The sequence below is a fragment of the Pseudopodoces humilis genome, chromosome 2, assembly GCF_049639895.1.
Source record: "Pseudopodoces humilis isolate 2021_Gansu_Grassland_sample_001 chromosome 2, ASM4963989v1, whole genome shotgun sequence".
Lineage (NCBI taxonomy): Eukaryota > Metazoa > Chordata > Aves > Passeriformes > Paridae > Pseudopodoces > Pseudopodoces humilis.
In genome coordinates, this window is record NC_142201.1 from 12,702,366 (window position 1) to 12,722,163 (window position 19,798).

At 36.7% G+C, this 19,798-nt stretch overlaps 1 protein-coding gene across 2 annotated transcripts in view; it reads right to left on the bottom strand.

Moving 5' to 3' along the window:
- The window catches only part of POLA1 (DNA polymerase alpha 1, catalytic subunit), a 185,232-nt gene that overhangs the window by 110,207 nt on the left and 55,227 nt on the right, over window positions 1-19,798 (bottom strand). For both annotated transcript variants that reach the window (XM_088051878.1, XM_088051877.1), the window contains exons 27-31: window positions 9,822-9,854; window positions 8,018-8,110; window positions 4,309-4,514; window positions 2,934-3,066; window positions 1,289-1,420 (exon numbers count right to left, since the gene is read on the bottom strand). In XM_088051878.1, coding sequence (XP_087908004.1) covers window positions 1,289-1,420; window positions 2,934-3,066; window positions 4,309-4,514; window positions 8,018-8,110; window positions 9,822-9,854 — 597 coding nt within the window. The remainder of the gene's footprint in view (window positions 1-1,288; window positions 1,421-2,933; window positions 3,067-4,308; window positions 4,515-8,017; window positions 8,111-9,821; window positions 9,855-19,798) is intronic.

Here is a 19,798-nt window from a genome sequence, read left to right on the forward strand (position 1 = left end):
TAAATTGAAAACAATATACATGGAGGAATTAAGAATCAGATATAAAATGACAGTAGTTTTGGAAAATATAACTCATTTAAGTCTGTAGAATCATAATCTCAGTCCTCGACTGGACTAGTAAATTTCATTTTTAATGTGTGTCAAAAATCTTAGAACAGAATTTAAAGCAGTATTTTAGCAAGATTCTGTAATAGACATAAACATTTATAGGACTGGGGCAGGGTGGGGAGAAGTACCACAACTGTTTTGGGGTTTTTTTGCTAAGTACAGTCTCTTTTTTGATTTTTTTTTTACAGCAAAATAAAACTAACACATTAATACATGACACCTTCATTTCTTCATTTAAGACGAGCTACTGGTTTCAATAGGGTCAGCAACCATGGACTGAAAACCCATCACTAATAAAGACACACTACAAGCCATTGGTCCCTCCTACTCCTTTCAGACAACTTAGTATTCAGAACAAAATTAATTTAGGACTATTCAGCTCATCCAGCTGCTTTGCAAAAATAATTACAATGCAACTCCTTCAGCTCCTTTCTTTCAACAAGTATATTCTTCTCTTGTATTGTGCCACTGCTCAGCCGCACCCGTTGCCCAGCTCTCAAAAGTCTGGGCAGCTTTGGGATGCCAGGCTAAGAACTCTCAATTAAGTCAAATACAGTATCTTTCTGTTTGAAAATAATGAAGGAGGTGAAATAATCACATTGCCAAGTTCATCAGCTTGACCTAAAAGATCCCTTGGTCCATCTAACTCAACCTACACTTTTTTTTTAATTAACAGAACCAACGTGGAGTATATATTTGTGAAATAGTGATATGCATTTATAGGATAAACACCTGAACCAGAAAGTGACTCAAATTTCCCAATCTATACATCAGAGGTACTGCCCGATCCAATGACCATGAATTGAAGAGATGACAGGGTGAGACTGGAAATAACAATGACACTATTTAACCAACAACAATTATCTTTCCACAAATGAAAGGTTCTTCACCACCAGAATTTTCTTCTGCTTAAAACAAAGACTAGGCATATTCTTTAAAGTTCTAGTTCCAAACATGAATGAATTCAGGTAGATTTTACCAGTCACTATATGGAAATAGTTGCTGAGTTGATCACAATGCTCTATAAAACTAAATTTAGTGCAGAAAATGGACAATTTTAAAATATGACTACTTCACCAAAAAGAAATGTCAAAACTTATTTCCCAGGAGTTGAGTTGGTTTTCTTTGCCATATCTCAAAACAATACCTAGTATTTAGCTATAAAGAAAGACATTTTTACCTGACAAATGATATATGACACTGTGTCTCCTGCCTTCACCTTTCGGCCTCCATGAGAATTTATCCACATGGCAACATGCACATGTGGCAAGGCTTTTTTGTCAGGATAATCCTGGGGATCTTTTGTCAATGCCTGAAATATCAAAGGGTAAAACAGAAACACAACTATGAGAAAAATCTATTACTTCAGTGATGGGCAACTCAGAACTTTCAGATACAAAATTACATAGCCGCCCTTCTACTATTCACAAGTGCATCTGAAACACAAAGATAAAAAAACTGTAACAAACCTATTTGCCATATGTCAAGCCCTAGGTACCAGTCCTTCAAATTTTATAAATGTTACTATTAATTGAACAAAAGGATGTTTTTACAATTACCATCTGAAAAATGCATTAGCATTATGGTCATAATGTAACTTTTAAATTTTAAAATTAAACTCAATTGAAGATGACAATATTATACTAAATACAAAAACAGAGCTAGATATTACCCTCTTACTCCTGTTCCATTTCGGTCATACAGTAAATCTGAATATTGTGTAGCTGAGTGTATCTAACAAGCTCTGTAGCAAGAGCATACAACTGAATTTAAATATTTCCGTGCATCTCATATTACTGAGGCTCCACAATGAGTTTTTCATTTAAATAAAATAAAATGGTACATTTAAATATTTACTGTCACCCCAATTCTTAGAAAAAACTCTACACTTGACTTAATAGTTAAATACATTTTTTTCTGAAGTAGTAAAACAGAGGAACTTTAGGAATTGAAAGTGAACATTTTACTATATATATCTCTTACAGGGACAAAGTGCACTTAGAAGATTTGCATCAGAACATTCTTTTTTTAAGTTAACCATAAAATTCAGTGATTTCTCTACACTCATATGACAACCTGAACACATTTCTTAACTGATTAACACAGTTACAGTCTTACAGAGCAGACAGATATCCAGCTGGCAAAAGAAACAGACTTTGGATGGACAGCTGATAGACGTCTTCTTTTAGAAGCATTAAGAGGGGCATGTAATACCCAATTCACTGGTGAAACACTCCCCCAACAGGAAAGGGGAGTCTCTGAAGCTGAAAATACAGGTTTTATCATTGAGGATTCACAAAAAAATCCCAAAAACCACAATGCTATTGCTAAAACTGCTGTAGACAAAGCTGAGTGTTTTACTTCTTGTTGCAGGAAAGTCTTGGATGAGGTCTCAAAATGACTATTGGCTTTTTTATACGGAGATTTCTAGGGAAATGCTATGAGGCTTTTCTAGAAAACAGAGTATTTGATTCTTTTCCATTGCATTCTTCAGTTTATACATTTCAAGCCTGAAATATAAAGTAACAGCTTAGGTGAAAACTCCTCCTGAAAGCATCATGTCGTTCTCAAAGTGTAGAATGAGCCTGGTAAACAGCAGGATGGGACAAGACATTAAGTTGTTATTCTGGAGTCTCGAGCTCCAGTAGGGCTTTTTTTCCCTCATACCATAGGATCTTCACAGCAAGGCCTGAACAATTCAGTACCTAATGAAACTCCTGTTATTTCACAGCATCATAAGGATTAAAAGTATTTTTGTCAGCAGTCAATATAGTCAGCAACAGTAAAGTTTTTCTGAGACAGAAAAGAGCTGCAAGATCACTCACCTTGTTTATTTCAAACTGATTTGCTGGGATCTGACCACTGACCACATTTTCTCCAATTTCTATAAGTCGCTTTTGAATATTTTCCACAATTATGTCTCGGGGCTGATCAGAAAGAATCTGGCCAATTACGTAGCTGCAAAAACAATATAAAAATTAAGAAAAGCTTGGCACATGCAAAACCATTACAACAGACACAATCTTCTCTTCCCCCAGATCTTCTCTAGACATTAAAGAGCCCGAGGATGAAGTCTAATGAAAAATTTATAGAAATCTGCCAGTATATTTTATGTTGTGTTTTATTTATTTACTTATTTTACTAAAAGCAAATTATTGCAAATAGTTCTAATGCTAAATAGTGATTTGGAATGGTTGAGTGCAACTATTTTCTGCTGCCATATCATTTTTCCACTTATTATTCCATTGCAGGTATCTTAAGATGGGGTAGAGGAGAACATACCAAGTAAGCAAAGTCTTGCCTATTGCTGCAAAATGTGGTTGGAAGATCTGCCAGCTGCAGAAGAGTTAGTCACTAAAGAACACTCTCCAACATTTGTATAGCTTTAATTACTAATACATTCCTAACTTGGAAAAATTTGCTTCTATTATGATGCATCTTTTCTTAGAAAATGCAAGTCTTAAGAACAGTAAGCAAGCGTGTGGTGTATTTTTACAGATGTGAAAAGTATTCATTTTTGGATACATTTGGACCATGAGCTGTTTAAGTTTTCAAGAGGCATTATACAATGAGTCAGCACCCAGATGACCACCTCTCCACTCTCTCTAATTTTCTTTCTATGGTGCTAAATGTATTACTTCTACTGAATTAAAGCATTAAAATGCCCTGTGCAATGACAATTAATAGTCAATCCAGTATTTATCATAATGAAGCATCTATCAAAGGAGTCTCACGGCAAAAGGAAAGAGAAGCAGTCTTGGGGAAAGGGATCACCTCCTCAGGCTGCACCCAGAGCACTTCCAGTTTTTTTTGAGGGGCTGAAAGTGCTGACCACCAGCTTCTTTACCCATCTAAAATAAAACATCTGACCTAGAACCTACAACTCCAAATGCTGACAGCATCTACCATCTTCACAAGATTTCAGGTCTGGTTTATTAAATGGCATTTACAACACTGTGACAAATCAAAAGCACAGCTTCACAGCAGATGCAAACGAAATCAAGAGACATTAGGATTTGCACAGGTATCCTGTTATCAATGCCAGAAGGTAACGCTTATCATCTCCTACAAAAATCAGCAAAGTCCTAACAGTGATGTTAGTTACCAATCTGTGATCTTCAAGAAACACAGTATCAATTGTTTATGAATTATGTACTGTTTAAAACAGAGTAAAAAAGACAATGCCACAAAGAAACTTACTTTCCAGTCTGTTTAGCAAGATCACACCAGTCTCTCCGGACTATATCCAGCCCTTTTAGTTCTTGTTTAGTTACATATTTCCCATCTCCTGTTGGTTCCACGCTCAGAGCAGCGTATTTCTTCTTCTTTAACAACAGCAAGGACTTAAAAATTCCATCAATATCAATTTCCAACAATTTGTACAGTTTGTTCACTTCACTTTTGATCTGCAAATGCACCAACAATAAAAACAAATGCAGTAATTTAACTATGGACAAATTCAAATTCCCTATCTAAATGCATTGTTCTTTAGTTTTAAAACAAGTTACGTTACACGCTGTGTATTTGCATTACACATTTTAAAGACTGGTCAGATATCATTAATTAGTTACACACTAGTAACTATGAGCTACTGCTGAAATTAAGGTCCACCCATTGACTTTTTCAGTATCTACAGCTTGGTACATCTAACTCCTTAACAAAATTAAGCAAGGCAGAGAAACATGGGATTGAAGTGACCTTGGAGATAACTGACTCCAGCTCATTTTAGAACAGCTAGTTCTAGTAAACCAACTAGTTCTAGTCCAACTAACCTCTCACATAAATGAAGCAAACAAGGGATTTCACAGCAGGGACCTACTTACTAGGCAAAGACAAGAGATGGTCACTTAGACAGAAAATGCAAGTAGCCTTACAGAAAAGCTATCTTGCAAAGGCACCTTTCTTTCTTCCCACTCTCACCCTAAACCAGGGAGGTGAGAAGAACTGTGACTGTAGACCAGAGCTGTGTGTGTGCATGTTCAGGAAAATCAGGCAAGTTTCTTTTACCCCTCCCCACAATATACCCACCTTTTCTACAGCTTGATTTCCTTCAGAGGAAAAGGTGCTGTTTTTCTACACACAGGCTATATTTTATCCATACACAAAAGCGTCAAATGGCACTGATACATTGTCCTAATATAGTACCAAGCATCTCTTACCTCTATTCTAAGGGGACAGAAGTGCAACAGCTCCAAACAGCATGAAGCTTCAACAACAAACATTGTTTCCAGCACATTTACCCACCTACTGGCTTGGCTAACAGTTTCACACTTGCTTTTTTCTTTCTTCATATGTTTTTACATTACATTCTTCAACACAGTATCTGCATATGCCAGGTGTCCTGTTCTGTCCTCATGCTCTACTCCTTACTTTCTTTCCTCTACAATTTACTTCCCCCGTTGATTTTCACTATACATAATCACTCTTATTTACGCTCTTACCACCAGCTATGAACTACCCTTTTCTCATGTCTCAATGAAGTTTGATATGGATTCAAGTTCTTTTGCCATCTAACAGATACCCTCACCAAGAACAGGACCTTCAGCATAACATCTCACTGGTTTCCTATTTAGCTTTGAACTCAAATTACCATTTTAACCAAAACTTTTCTTACAAACGTTCTATTTATGTATACCTCTATGTGTGTACTTAGTTTTTCTCACTTGGATCTCTGTTTTTCCTATTGCAGGAATTACTTTGATATCCCCTGTACATTTCTAAGTTTTGAAGGACATCATGAGGCAAAAACCATTTTGCTACAAGGTTCATATTTTCTTTCTTAAAACAAACAATTCCTATGAACATTTTTCTGCAATTTTAATTTTCCATTTTTCCTTTTTATAGCATACTAGCCAAGTGCTCAAAACCCAGCAACAGTTCAGTACTGAATGTACTGGCAAATCTGATTCACGAGGACGCACAGAAAATGAGAAAAAACTTCTGCTAAGCAGTGACTAAAAAGGGCATGGATATAAATAATGGAGGGTTAAGGGTGGGAGAGAACACACAGATTAGATAGGGGAATTCAGAAAGCATGCGAGAGAATTTTCTCCAATAAAAAAACAAAAATTAATCTCCTGGAAGAATGTTTCATTGCAGAAGATAACCCATAAACTCACACTTCACATCAGAACAGGGGTACACTCACTAACCAACTGCTCTCACTCTAATTGCTTGCATTAAACCTATCTGCCTTCCATACAGTCTACATTAAAGCAACAGCATAGTGAAAGCAATGTAAATATTTCTCACCTCTGAACATAAAACTTTGGGAAAGAAATTATTATGCAGTGGAGCAGACACATTTCTTGAGAGTGTTCCTCATCAAAACAGACAATTCTTTATCCTGATTTTTTTAACAGAAATTACTCAAAACAAGGAAAATATAAATGATCAAAGTGTTTACAAAAAAAGAAACTGTCACTTTCTTGAGGAATAAACAAACAAACAAGAAACATGTGAAATGAGACAGATATGAATCACTTTTTTCTGCCACAGAAAGAATACTGAAAGCCACACCATCTGCAATTTCGATGCTAGGTTTGATTGTGCTGGTTTACAGAGATAAGTTTATTCACTTTTACAGATTTTATATGTTGTACTTAATTTTAATGAAAACGTTTTTTTCTGTCCTTTTTTCTATTAAAAAAAACAACCTCAACTGATACATAATACTGAAGTGCAATGGATTAAAAATAGCTTAACATTCTACTCTCATTAAGCAGCTGACAAGTTCAAACACATACCTATTCTCTCAGAAAACCTGACTCTAATTCAGAAGTATTTAACTTATTATGCTTATTCTGTTAGATTTCATAAAAGTTATTATTTAACTATCCTCTGTAATGTTTAGCCACCAAATGGGAGCACAGGGACAAAAATTAAATCAGAATGAAACCACATACACACAACTGGAGTAAGATTAAAAACTTTTTTATACACTACTGCACATACAAGATTATATATAATTTCATATATGTGGCAAACAAAAAAGAAAGATTGCTTTCTACTATGCCAGCAGCCCTCCTGCTACTCAGTTATGACATCAAGATATTATCCCATTTTCTGCTCCTGAATGCATTTACTTCTAAATATACCCTCTAGCATGAAGGTAGAAGCATTGTAAAAAACTCTCTGCCTAAAAATTAAATTACTTTTATTTAATACTATACTGAATACATCTATGCTTCCTTTAGTTTCTTTAGAGTTTCCATAGCTATCATTTTCATCACAATTTCTTACATCTTTCAATAACAGTTTCTCTTACATCTTTTCTTTAGAAAGTTCTGGAACATTTCTCACTTTTCTTCAACAATTTCAGATTCACAAAATTCAGATCAAAATTCAGGCAAAATTCACAAAAATTTCAGACCACAAAATTTCCACATGATCGATTACCAGCTACTAATCAATCAGATCTCTTCTGTATCTGGTATACCACAGAAATTAATTTTTGAACTTACCACTAGAAATCTGGTAACATAATGAGTAACATACAAATTACATAACTAAACAAAACTAAAATGAGGGACATCCCTTGTGGGAAAAAAAGAATCATAACTGTTCATGCTGTAACTGAAATTAACATGGAGGAGAAATTTTATCTTACATTTTGGTTCACCAAATATTGAGATAATCTCCTGCTACCTTGGTTAGGATTAGTAAAAAAAGCTTGTTATGCAATGAAATGTTTCATTTGATCACTTTTAAAAATGCACAGAATAGCTACACCCAAAAAAGAGCACTGAGATTTTATTACTTCGTAGGTTCCATGCATTGTGAAGTTCTTTCTCATGGCATATTCTCTGCATATTCTGTGCCACAGAATCCTCTCTTAATACCATCTGCTCCACTTAGAGCAACAACACAGACCTATGTATGAAATCTTCAAAAATAAAAAGTTCCTTACCTTATTCCCCAACTTGAAGACCTCATCCAAATTGGTGCTGTTAGTGTTTATCATAATGGAATCTGTGTCTCCATAAATCACTTCAAGGTTCATCTAAACAAAAAAAATTGCTTTGAAAAAAACAAAGAACCACTCCATCTTCTACAAGTCCCACAAAACTTTCAAGGCTCAAAAATACTATTATCTATATACTATCCCTTAAACACCAAGAAGTATACTAGCAAGAAAACTTAAAATAAATTTTTACTGATACGTCTGTACATTTCATTAAAACCTATTTGAATTTAAAGAGAAAAAAAGAAACTTCAGTCACTGATATGTTAAAAAGACCACTGTCCAGTTATGTATTTGTCTTAGTTTAGGGCACTTTTGTGGGGGAGTGATGTTTTTCCTTAACACAAACTGCGCGCTTCTTCTTCTCCCTCTCTTGCTCTCAAAGCCAGTCTTAAAGGTGCAGAACTTAATATATAACATAAACCAGACGATTGGGGATACCAGTATCATAAAGTCACCCCAGGACAGTACACAATAGAAATAGGTAACATTTTACTAAATGAATAATAGAAAAATAACACAGTGAACAAGTCAGATCTTGAGAAACAGAACGAACTCTGATCAGAAATAACTTTGGACTGCTAAGACACAAGAAGATCACTTCCACAAGACTGCTGGACAAATTCAATGACAAGGCAGTCAGCCAAAGTGTTTGAAAGGTAATACCACAGTCAGGTATCCCATCCCATTTGCAGCCATCACAATACTACTGGAGGTAAAAAGAGAAAAAATACTTAGATTCTCTATTTCAAACAGATCTATGAAAGCATTTGCTAATGGAAGACAGCAACTGAGAATACCACAGCACTGTCCAGACTATGCAGATAGCTTCAAATTTTCATCTTCCCTCTGCCATCTTTTAACTTCTGCTAAGTTAACAGAAAACCTGTGTTTGTCCTTCCCTGGGCATTTTCATTTAGGGAATTCTCCTTTTGGATAAGGATCTAGCTACTATGACCCACAAGTTTTATCTTCCCAGGCTGAATACAGAACAATTACACCCAGGGATGAACACAAACATTTACTGAACCCCTTCTCTTTGACTGACACTCTGCCCCTCACATCACTTGTGATTCTGATTCTTGTAACAACTTAAATGCCCAGTTTGGAGAAGAGTGTATTCAAACACTAGCCATACGTTCATGATACTATGGATAATGGAGCAAATTCTAGACAAACTGAGGAACATAAAAAAGCTTGAGCTGCATATGAAAGGCATAGCGAGAAAAAAGGCAGAAAAAAAATTACCAGCACCAGTAAATGTCACAACAACAAAAAAAATTGGCAGATGCATCTAATTGCATAATACCAATTTGAAGAAAAAAACCCAAAAACCTGACATTTTCAGTGGTGGAAAATCAATGCAGCTGTAAAAACTACAACATGGCTATGTCCATGTTAAACTCTACAGAGTCAAAAAACCACCCCATGACAGAGTTTAAAGGATGCCAAAAAATAAACCATAATAAACCACTAGAACACATGGTGTAACAGGTCTATGACTAAACTCTAATTAGCACTGTTGCTAATTTGCTTGAAACAGTCCCACATAGGCTTCAAGCAGGGTCCAGATCATATCTGTGTTAGGAAAAGAAAAAAGCTATAATCCATCAGGAAGGATTACATTTGTAAACCAGGCATCCTAAGAAGTGATTTCAGGACTGTTTGGGTTACAGTTCTCCTAGAATAAAAAAATTTCACCAGGTGTGCTCTTTAAGTGTTGTTGTTTAATGAAAATGCTCAGCATTACCTTCTGCACCATCTCCTTGGTATGCATCAAAATCTGAAATAAAAAAAATAATCAAAGATTAGCATATGATATAATTACAGGCTAACACATGCAAACATACCCATTAGGTTGCTAACTCCAAATGCTCTCACCTTTCAAAACAAAGCAAACCACCTCTCTCCTGGCAACACACAGTCACCTCAATACTTCTATTACAGGAGTAAATTCTTGTTTGACCTTGTATTAATGCTATTATTAACTCCCCTAAAACAAGATTAAAACAAATCTCAAAATTGCATATGCATGCACACATTCTACCTTAGGAAAAAAAGAACACTGAATCAAATGGCTCAAATACAACCTAATCAGCAAGTGCCAGAATTAAGTCTCTTTCAGTAATTTAGGTCAGTTGTCACCTTCATATCCATCATCTTATCTCTTGATGTCATTGAATTTTTTCCCAAAAACATCCTGTCTTATTCAGTCCAGCCTGGATGGTGTTCACTTAACTAGATTTAGTCAAAATGTTGATTACCCTTGTAATGATCTCAAAATGGGTCATCAAAAAGCAAACTCATTATGGAAACCAGAACAGGGACAAAGAGCTGAGATAAAGACAGGATACAGATCTTGAATCAATGGGCAAAACTGTGTATAACCAAGCTCGATACTCAACCAAGAATGCATCCCAAGTTCCCCAAACGCTCTGAATAGCATCTCTCTGAACCTGAGAAATAGCTAAGGAGACCTCATGTGAGCAGGCTCCTGCTTCCACCTCTCATAGTGCTCAGCACAGTGGAGGGTGTTGGAGGGCACATCGTCTGGAGCCACAGGTACAGCTGTAGCACAGAAAAGGGACAATCAAATGAGCTTAATGAAAAACATGTGTAGTTGCAGCAGCAGGAAGAGCTTGGTGAATTCTGCACAGCTGCATGAGAACCAACATCTGGTCCATTCCTTCAGCCACCTGGCCACAGTTCCACTATACTCCCCATTTCTTTCTAATCAACATCCTGGTGCTCTGGCACACAGCTCCAGTTTTCACTTCCCTGGTTTCAGTCCTTTCCATTGCCACTTAGCACAAACCTCAGATTTTCCTTCAGCTAATCCTGCTAGTCATATATACTTTAAATTTTCTTGAGGATTGATTTGAACCACATGTTACAGCAATGATAGATCAGAGTCTGTTAGGTGAACCCAAACAATTTGGAATTCTAAAGATAGTCGGGCAACACACTATCAAACAGCTTATATTAAATTTAGTGACCCAATCTCACCTTTACTATTTATCACATCTTAAATTATAATACTCCTTGGCCATATTTGCCAAAACGTAGAATTAAGACTTGTAGTGAGGAAGCCAGTGACAGGGAGCTGAGCAGTAGAAATCAGCAGGGATGAGGAAAGAGAAGGGACAAACAGGCAAGAGCTGTCTGTGCTCAGTGGGAATAAGATCATATTCAGGAAAATCTCATTACTTTTATAAGGCAGAGGAGTCTATAATGAAGCCATGGGTCTTGACTGTTGTGATGCTGACTATGCTATTCCAGCAAGGAATTCTGGAAAAGGTGAAATCTCCACCTCTACACAACAGCACACAAACAGGATGACAACACTCCAATTTCTTTAACACTAGTGGCAGGTTTCTTTAGTAGCTCAGAACCTTTACACAACCATAGTGCAAGTATGACTTTTTTGTCTGCAATTATGCACTGAAAGCTGTATTCCCCTCAAGGCACTTAGAGACAGGTTCAGTTCCAAACTATGATGTAACTTTGACACAGCTGAACTCCCAATGCATGTCCTTATCAGGGTTATTCCTCAAGCACATATGGGTATCTATGGATTTACACTTTCTGGGTCAAGTTCAAAACATCCAGTTGATTTAAAGACCATCCACTGGTGCTGCAAACTAGGCAGTCAGACAATGTTATGCCTGAACTCTGCTGAAGTCCAAAACTGCAGAAAGCTCAGCTGTCCTCAGTCTCCTTCACAGAAGAGGAAAACTGTGAGCCTTAACTGCAGATTCCTGCTAGGCTGTACCTGTCACTGGAATCAGACACACACAATTCCATTTTAATTGGAAGCTTAAAAAGAAGGTATTCCACTCCTATTCATCTCCCAGTGAGTGATTCAGCCATTTGACCCCCACCACCTTTCTATGGAGTTTTTAAATTATTCTAGACATATCACTGGTACGTGATATCAAATTTCATATAAAGTAGTCAAAATTCCAACATATTCACCACCTCACAATCCTTCCTCTCACTTATTAGCTAACTCCTACACAGAAAGGTTATACCTCTCCCTTAGTACTCCAAAAGCAAACAGGAGTCCCTGAAACAAAATTGAAAAATTAGACTGAAATAAAGAGTTTATACTGAAAAGAAAGGAAGGCCTATCAATTTTCCTTGATAATCTCTGGCATTTTCTACTTCACTCTCTGAAATAACTCTATAAATAATGAAAATATATCTTATTTTTTTTTTTAAAAAAGGGAATACCCGTACTAAAAAATGGTCTGGCTGTGCAACAACCATTTCTCAATTGTCCCTGAGGACAGCAGTGGGTGTAGGTAATCACAACAAGAGGGTCACAGACAAGTTGTCTTCATCAAGTGACTGGCATATGCTAGTGCCACCCATTCTGACAGGAGATCATTTGTAAGTGCCAACAGCTACAAAACAGGAGGTTATAAAGTATTGCTAAATTCATTAATAAGGCAGTCAGTAGTTATCTGATTTCACAGCAACACCTGCATATTTATCCTCTCATTACCAATTGGATGATGGAATTTTTTCAAGCACATTTCAAAAATCTGCCAATTTCAAGTGTAGAAAAAAAATAAACTTTGTAGTTAATTTTTCCCTTAACAAAGTACAGCTGTTGAGAATAATTGTTCAAGATCTTACCCTGTAATGTCAACTGCAGCAGAACAAAGAGTATTTAATTAGCAAATCTATCCAGTAATTCAACACCTATTATATAAAATGCCTTCGTGATTTTATTCAGGATAATTTGCTAAGAGGGTTATTACTGACATTCAGATGAAATTTAAAATTCCTACGCAAGTCGAGTCATAATAGCAGTAATGATCCCCCCAATCAGGAGATACTGTGTCACACAAGGTTCTTTAGCAATGCAGCAGCCCATTTCCTGACTTCTTAATTCCTGGGCTCTGCTCAGTGAGAGCCCTTCATGCCAATATTTCAGTCAGCAATACATCCTTAATGGGACTCTATTAAAATACCTAGCATAAAAGTGACTTTTTTTTCCTTTTTTTTGTGTTAAAGAGAATGACAGCTCTGCTATCATATCAATCCTGAGCAGTTTCTCAGGAATGCACAGCAAGAGGAAGGGAGAAGGGAGGTGGGAAGACAGAAGAAAGAAGGAAGAGAAAAGGAAAAATGGCATTTGTTAGTTTTCTTTTGCAAATAATACTGCACTGCTTATGAGAGCTGGATTGTCTCCTGTTCCAAGTAGGAAGAATTAATTGCCTGGCAACCCATTTGTACAGCCATGCCCCCTTCCCCCAGCAAACATATACTTCTAAAAACCTGTGAGCTTCTCAGTACAGTGAACATCTGTGAAACTCTTTTAACTTCTTTTCTTGTGAAAGAAAGACTAGCGACACACATTCTCTCACCCATGAACTGCAAGTCAATATAAACTTGAAGACTGTAATTGCAGACAAGCTCTCATCAAACTGCAAAATTCCCTGTTCTAATCCCACCCCAACTCACTAATTACTTTATTAAAGTTTATTTAAGTTGTGATTTAAGTTGTGAGGTTGTGATTTAAGACAGGAAATTATTAAAAATACATAAATAAAATAAAAATAAATAAATAAATAAATGAAGAACAGCTTTACTATTACTTGTTACATCAAGTATTTTTAAAGATTCCTTATTTAAAAACCCCTGAAGAGTACCTTCTGATGAGAGGATGCTTCTGTGGACACAAGCAAAGATACAAGAGTTCAAAACCAATGAGACAGGATACAAAACTAATATGCTGATACAAAAATTTCTCCTGTAAACACATTTCCTGCAGAATCCGGAGGTCACAGACATGAAGGAACACAAGGGAAAACTTAAGAGCAGACTGAAAAGAATGAGCACAATCATGGCAAAAACATTGTACCAAAAGCATACACAAAAAAAAAACCAAAAAACCAAAAAATCCAAACCACAGCACTTCTTCTGCATTCACTCTGCACAAGGAGAAAAACACACAGCCTTAAGGCCCTGTAAAAAATATTTTTGAAAACTCTGTAGTTATCTAGAGTAGGCCTGATATATTTTTCCACCTCATTTATTTACTTCTGCAATTATATAGCAAGAAAATAATTCTGTCACCTGCTTTAGTAATTCATATTAGCTATTCCTTCCCATGGGACAGAGGAATAAATGAGCTGGAAAAACTGTGTTCCAGTAACACCACGCACTAAGTATTTCTGAACCTCTGTATTTCTGAAACCTATTCATTAGCTTTGCTAGGATTTTGTTGTAAGTAGACTTCAGCACTGATGAACCATGGCCACAGGATGCTGTAAAAAGATTTTATTAAGGAGGATTTTCAGAAAAGGTTTCTATTGCTGGACAAAAAGGCACACATGCCCTAAGCATAAGTGAAAGAAAGATGAAGGCCTTGTCTGCCACAGAGAATGAAGAATTGCAATTCAGTCTTTTTATCAGACAACGGACTTGATTCAGAAAAGTTTGAGTGATCAGATTCAAGTAGTTAACAAGTTTGTCTGTTTCAAAGAGTTTTTACTGAGTATTTGCTGTATTTAAGACAATACATTCAAAGTTCCATTTCTCCAAAATACACACTCTTATGAAACATTAACAGCATGAGAAATACACCCCAAAATGCCCTTCTATGTCTTCCCTTCTATGTTGTTTTGGTTTTGTTTTTCTTCAGACATGCTGGAATTAACTGTTCATTATTAGCTGCTTCTACCCAGCAAAGCTGACAGACAGTAATAGAACTTTCACAGCTTCTGTATGTAACAGCAGTATTGGATGGAGCACCAAAATCTAAGAGAGAATGGTTCCAAGGGCTGAAGCAGTGTACACAAATATCCAGAGACTTACGTTTGCATGCCAAGAAAAGGTGGAATTTTTTTGCCACACGAACAACAGAAGACACACAAAAAAGGCAGCAACAGAAATGTGCTCAATACAAAAAAGATTATGTGTACCTTTGTCACATTTTGACAAGAAATGCAAACATGACAGTAAAACACAGATGATGATGCAAATCAAATTAAAATTTGAAGAAAATGTCCCCTTGGTGCCAGAAACAATTATATCCTTTAAATTCTACAGTACTTCTATTTCAAGTATTTGTGGTGAGCTTCACTGAAGAGAATGGGAGAATCAGAACTGTTTTCTTATGAAGTTGTAAAACTATTGATTTTTCTACACAAACCATGCAATATTAAAGCAAATTTTGCCTATTTTAGAAAGGGTTATTTTGGTATTAGGATGAAAGAAAAACAATGAAACATTCTTAAAAGCACTGAACAAAAGTAAAAAAAACCCACAAAAACAAAAACAAAACAACAACAACAAAATGAAACGAACTACAAAAAAACACCTACATACACACAGAAACTTCTGTGATGGAAAGGGTTCTACAATCTTGGAAACAGAGTGCTGAACAATGAAGTTGAACACTTGAGTGCATAGAAGGTAACTGATCTGGCTCTGACCCACTTCCTAGAAATGTTCTGTGTTCCCAGAAGCAGCAGGAATACAATGTCCACGTGATAACTAGATGTGAAAAATGTTGGTACAGGCCAGGCATCTCCTAACTCTCCCAAGAAATTAAACACAGGGACAGTTCCTAGAGAAGCACCAGGTCTGACAACCCACCCATGGAGTTATTTTCTTTCTAACTTGTTCAAAACTGAACACCTAAAACAAATGAAGGAACAGGGATCCCTGTTTCATTTAATGAAGAAACAAGATCAACAGCATCTAAAACCCCTTGAAGAATGTGGTACTCAAACAAATCTTTATTTATTAACTTTTATGATTCTTTTTTTATTCCAAAGCATTAAAGAAATTTGTGCTTGATGAACATTTTGTACTTTATAAGATGCAAAGGTAGCTTTGCCTACTAAGATGACTGCAACTGTATCAAAAACTAACTGTATCAGAAACCACTTCTAATTAAGAATACGACAAGCATCATTTACTATTTCCTAATAAAACCAAAACATATGTTAAGTTATTCCATATTTAAATGCATGTAGACAAGTGTATTTTCCTTAAGAGAAAACATTTGTTTCAGTGGAATGAACAAACATTTAGACAGGAAAGCTTTGCTTTGCTTTGTTTCCCAAATTGAACAGGTTTAACACATTCAGCAAAATATAATCAGTCTTCCACTAGAAAAAATAAAATGACAAGAACAATAAATACTTGAAACTAATTGCCAATAAACAAAGGTTTCCTTTTTTAGTCAGACAAGTTAGAATCCAGTCAAGGTTCAACACCAGAGCACAGAAATTTTCCTCTGAATACAGCGAAATCTATTCCAGATTAGGCAATACCATCCTCCACATCAGGTTTGAAACTACAGTGTTAAAAGTTATCTTTCAAATATATAAGCATGTCTCTCAATCTTGAAGTGATAGAAATGGAAGTACTGTCCTATCTCCAAGAAAAGTTATTCTCATAGCCTGTAACTGGAAGCCTTGGAGAAATCAGGGAGTATGTCTCAGAATCAATAAAGATGTTTTCAAAAACATCAAGTATGCCTAAAAAGCTGAAAAAGAAATAAAACTAATACTTCAAAGAATATACATCTTTTCAGCCATAGATAAACTCAGTGCACTATCTCTGAGAATCAAATCTTCCTCCCCTTCGTTTTTGGGGTTATTCTTTAAATAGAAAGCAAAAAACTGGAATTAAAACTTTTGTAAGGTTCTCGTGGTCAGCATCTTTCACTTAATAACCACAACTTGTGTGTTTGGAGAAAAAGGAAGGCCTGGGAGAAGACAAGCAAGTGCTAAAGAGAAAAACAGATGCAGAACACATTTGTGCTACCTGATGAGTATTCTTAAAAGAAAAAGGCCTTCTACTGAACAATAGAGCCTTTTCTTCAAGAACCACAGGCATTTTGCAATAGCTACATTAAACAGAACAAGGCAATCTCTGACTAGATACAGGTAATATCCACTGAAAATGATCCTGACATTTTATAGGAGATAAGAGGACACGGTAGTCTTGGTAATGAATAGATTGTGTGTGGATGTTGTGTCCATCAAAAAATCTTTGTGAGTGGTTTGAACTGCTTTAAAATGGTCTTTCATTATGACTAAGTGGTTGTCTATCAAGGCAACATTTATGCAAATTCAGAGAAGTATTTTAGCCTCTAATTAGCCTCCAAAGAAAGTTCTCTTACCTAATTTCTTAAATGTCATGCAGAATTTTCATAAAGCATATCATTTTGTTTCATTAAATTAGATCTATTTAGACAACACGACAGGTGTTTTTATAAAGTTAAACAATACTTATTCATCCTCTGTGGTTGCAGCTAGTGTCAGCACCAAGAATTGCTTGGATCCAGGAAGCAATTTAGGCAAAAGGAAGGATCCATTTGCCTAAATGGGGTAAAATTATCCATGCCAACAGGCTTCCCAGACTGCTAAGAGAGCCTTGAATCAGCACTGAGAGGGGCAGAAGTGCAAGTCCATGCTGGCAAGCAAAGGATGGGAGATGTGAGCAGAAGGACCATGCAACCAACAGCAAGGGGCCTCTTCAAGCATGTCCATGTGAGTAAGGGAGTGCCTCCAGCACAGCATTACAGACAAAGCTCTTGCACTTTCTATGTCATCTCTCTGCTCTGAAGAAAAGGACTATTCTAAAAGAGTTCAAAATAATCTGCTTCAGATCTGACAGATTGTGAGCCTCAATGACTAAGCAAGAAGTTCCTGTAACATTCAGCTTCCCAACTACTGGGATGTTCAAGGTTCCACCAAAGCTATTCAAATGCAAAAGATGAGAGATCAAGTGTATATGAAGGCCTAGAGGGTTCACAATTGTACTTTAAAAAAAAAACACCTCCATTTTAATTTTTTGTTTACCTTCAGAGTAATAATAAAAATAATTTTATGTTTCCACAATATGTTACTTTTGCAGGCTATTTTATAAATGCTTATGGACTTTCCTCCTCTCTGCTGTCAGCCTGGAACACCACTCCCCGCCACTCTGTCTTACATAGCATCTGCATCTTCAGTCCCACAAACCCATGTCTTGTTGGGACACTTCCTCCAAGCCTTCAGACACAGCTCTGTGTGCAGATTTCTCATCTCTTTTAGCAGTGTGGTAAAAGCCTTCTTAGGTGATGCCAAAAATAAAAAAACCTTACGAGGAGCCACTGAGGTCACTTGGTCTGTTCAGCCAGGAGGAGACTGAGGGGAAAACCTCACTGCAGCTACAACTTCCTGTGTGGCGAAGTGGAGGTGACAATAATGATCTCTTTTCTCTGTGACCACTGACAGGACTCAAGGAAATGGCCTGAAGCCGAGTCAGGGGAGGTTTAGGTTGGGTATCAGGAAAATATTTTTCACCCAGAGGGTGGCTGGGCACTGGAACAGGCTGCTCAGGGAAGTGATCACAGCACCAGCCTAACAGAGTTCAAGAAGCGTTTGGACAATGCTCTCAGGCACAGGGTGTGACTCTTGGGGTGTCCTGTGCAGGGCCAGGAGCGGGACTCAATGATCCCAAAGGGTCCCTTCCAACTCGGCATATTCTGTGATTCTATGAAACAGTTTCAGCTCTACATGGCACACTTAACATTTCCTGCTTCAGGCAGGACCTAGTGATTGCTGCAAGGATTTGAAAATATGATGAGGAACATGCATGGTTAATAGCATGAAGTCTCAGTCATAGCTCTGATTTGTTCAGTGTGACCTCCTCACAGTACTTGATGAAGCTGGATTGTATACAGATGGAACACAGGAACACCTGACAGTGTGTCAGTCAGATACAGTCTTTTTAGATTACCTCTTAAAAATGAGCTTCCTGAATTCCCTAGACATGTCTGACAAGAAAACCAACAACCAATCAAAGCCCAAGACAGAGCTCCTCAGGACATGAAAGACTCTCCAAGAACAAAGTAGGCATTTGCAAGGCATGTCAGAAATAAAAATCTACTAGCCAACCAAATGATTGTAAGATGTATAATGTAGAAATAACATTTTTTTTAAAAGGCTCATTTAAGCCTTTCAACTATTTTTAAACTAACTACAAAAGAAAATTACTAGTTAACAATCCTAAATTGCTTGTTAAATACAGCTTGTAACTCTTAAGTCAGGAATAGGAACTATAGGGTGGGTTGGGGCAACCTCACCTTCCAGATTTTTCCTGTAGGACTGTACAGAATGAAAGGGTCCATGACATTGACTGCCTATCTACAGACATTCACCACAGCACATACAATAAACCTAAGAGCTATAGATGGAACCATATTTGATGTCAGAGAGCTACTGCAGAAATATGTTCCATGACACAGTTTTGGGAGTACTCAATTGAGAAAAGATGAGCTTCATGTAAAAGCAAATTCCTGAAAGGGACCACCTTATTATCAGCCTTTAGGATTTTAGCAGCTAGTTGTCACTTGGTCAATTACCTAAAATGGTAGCATAGGACCTATTTAATACCATTTGTAGTCTGTCTCATAACCCAGGACATTTGTACTGTTTTTAAAAATGGAACGAGGTTAGTGGCTTATCAATGCATACAGTTACATTTTTCAGGACTACAAACTTATGCAAAGAAATTATAATTTCAGAAGTATCTTTTATGCATTAGTCTGTTGTTAAGCACTCCACATACAGCCCACCCAGTTCAGTATTTAGAGGTTTGAAATTAACAGCAGTATAGCTTCATTACTAATGAAGCCAAGCTGCTAAGCTGTCATTGTACAATCCCACAGGACATGGGTTTGTTTGTTACTTGTAAAGAATATGGAAATTTGAA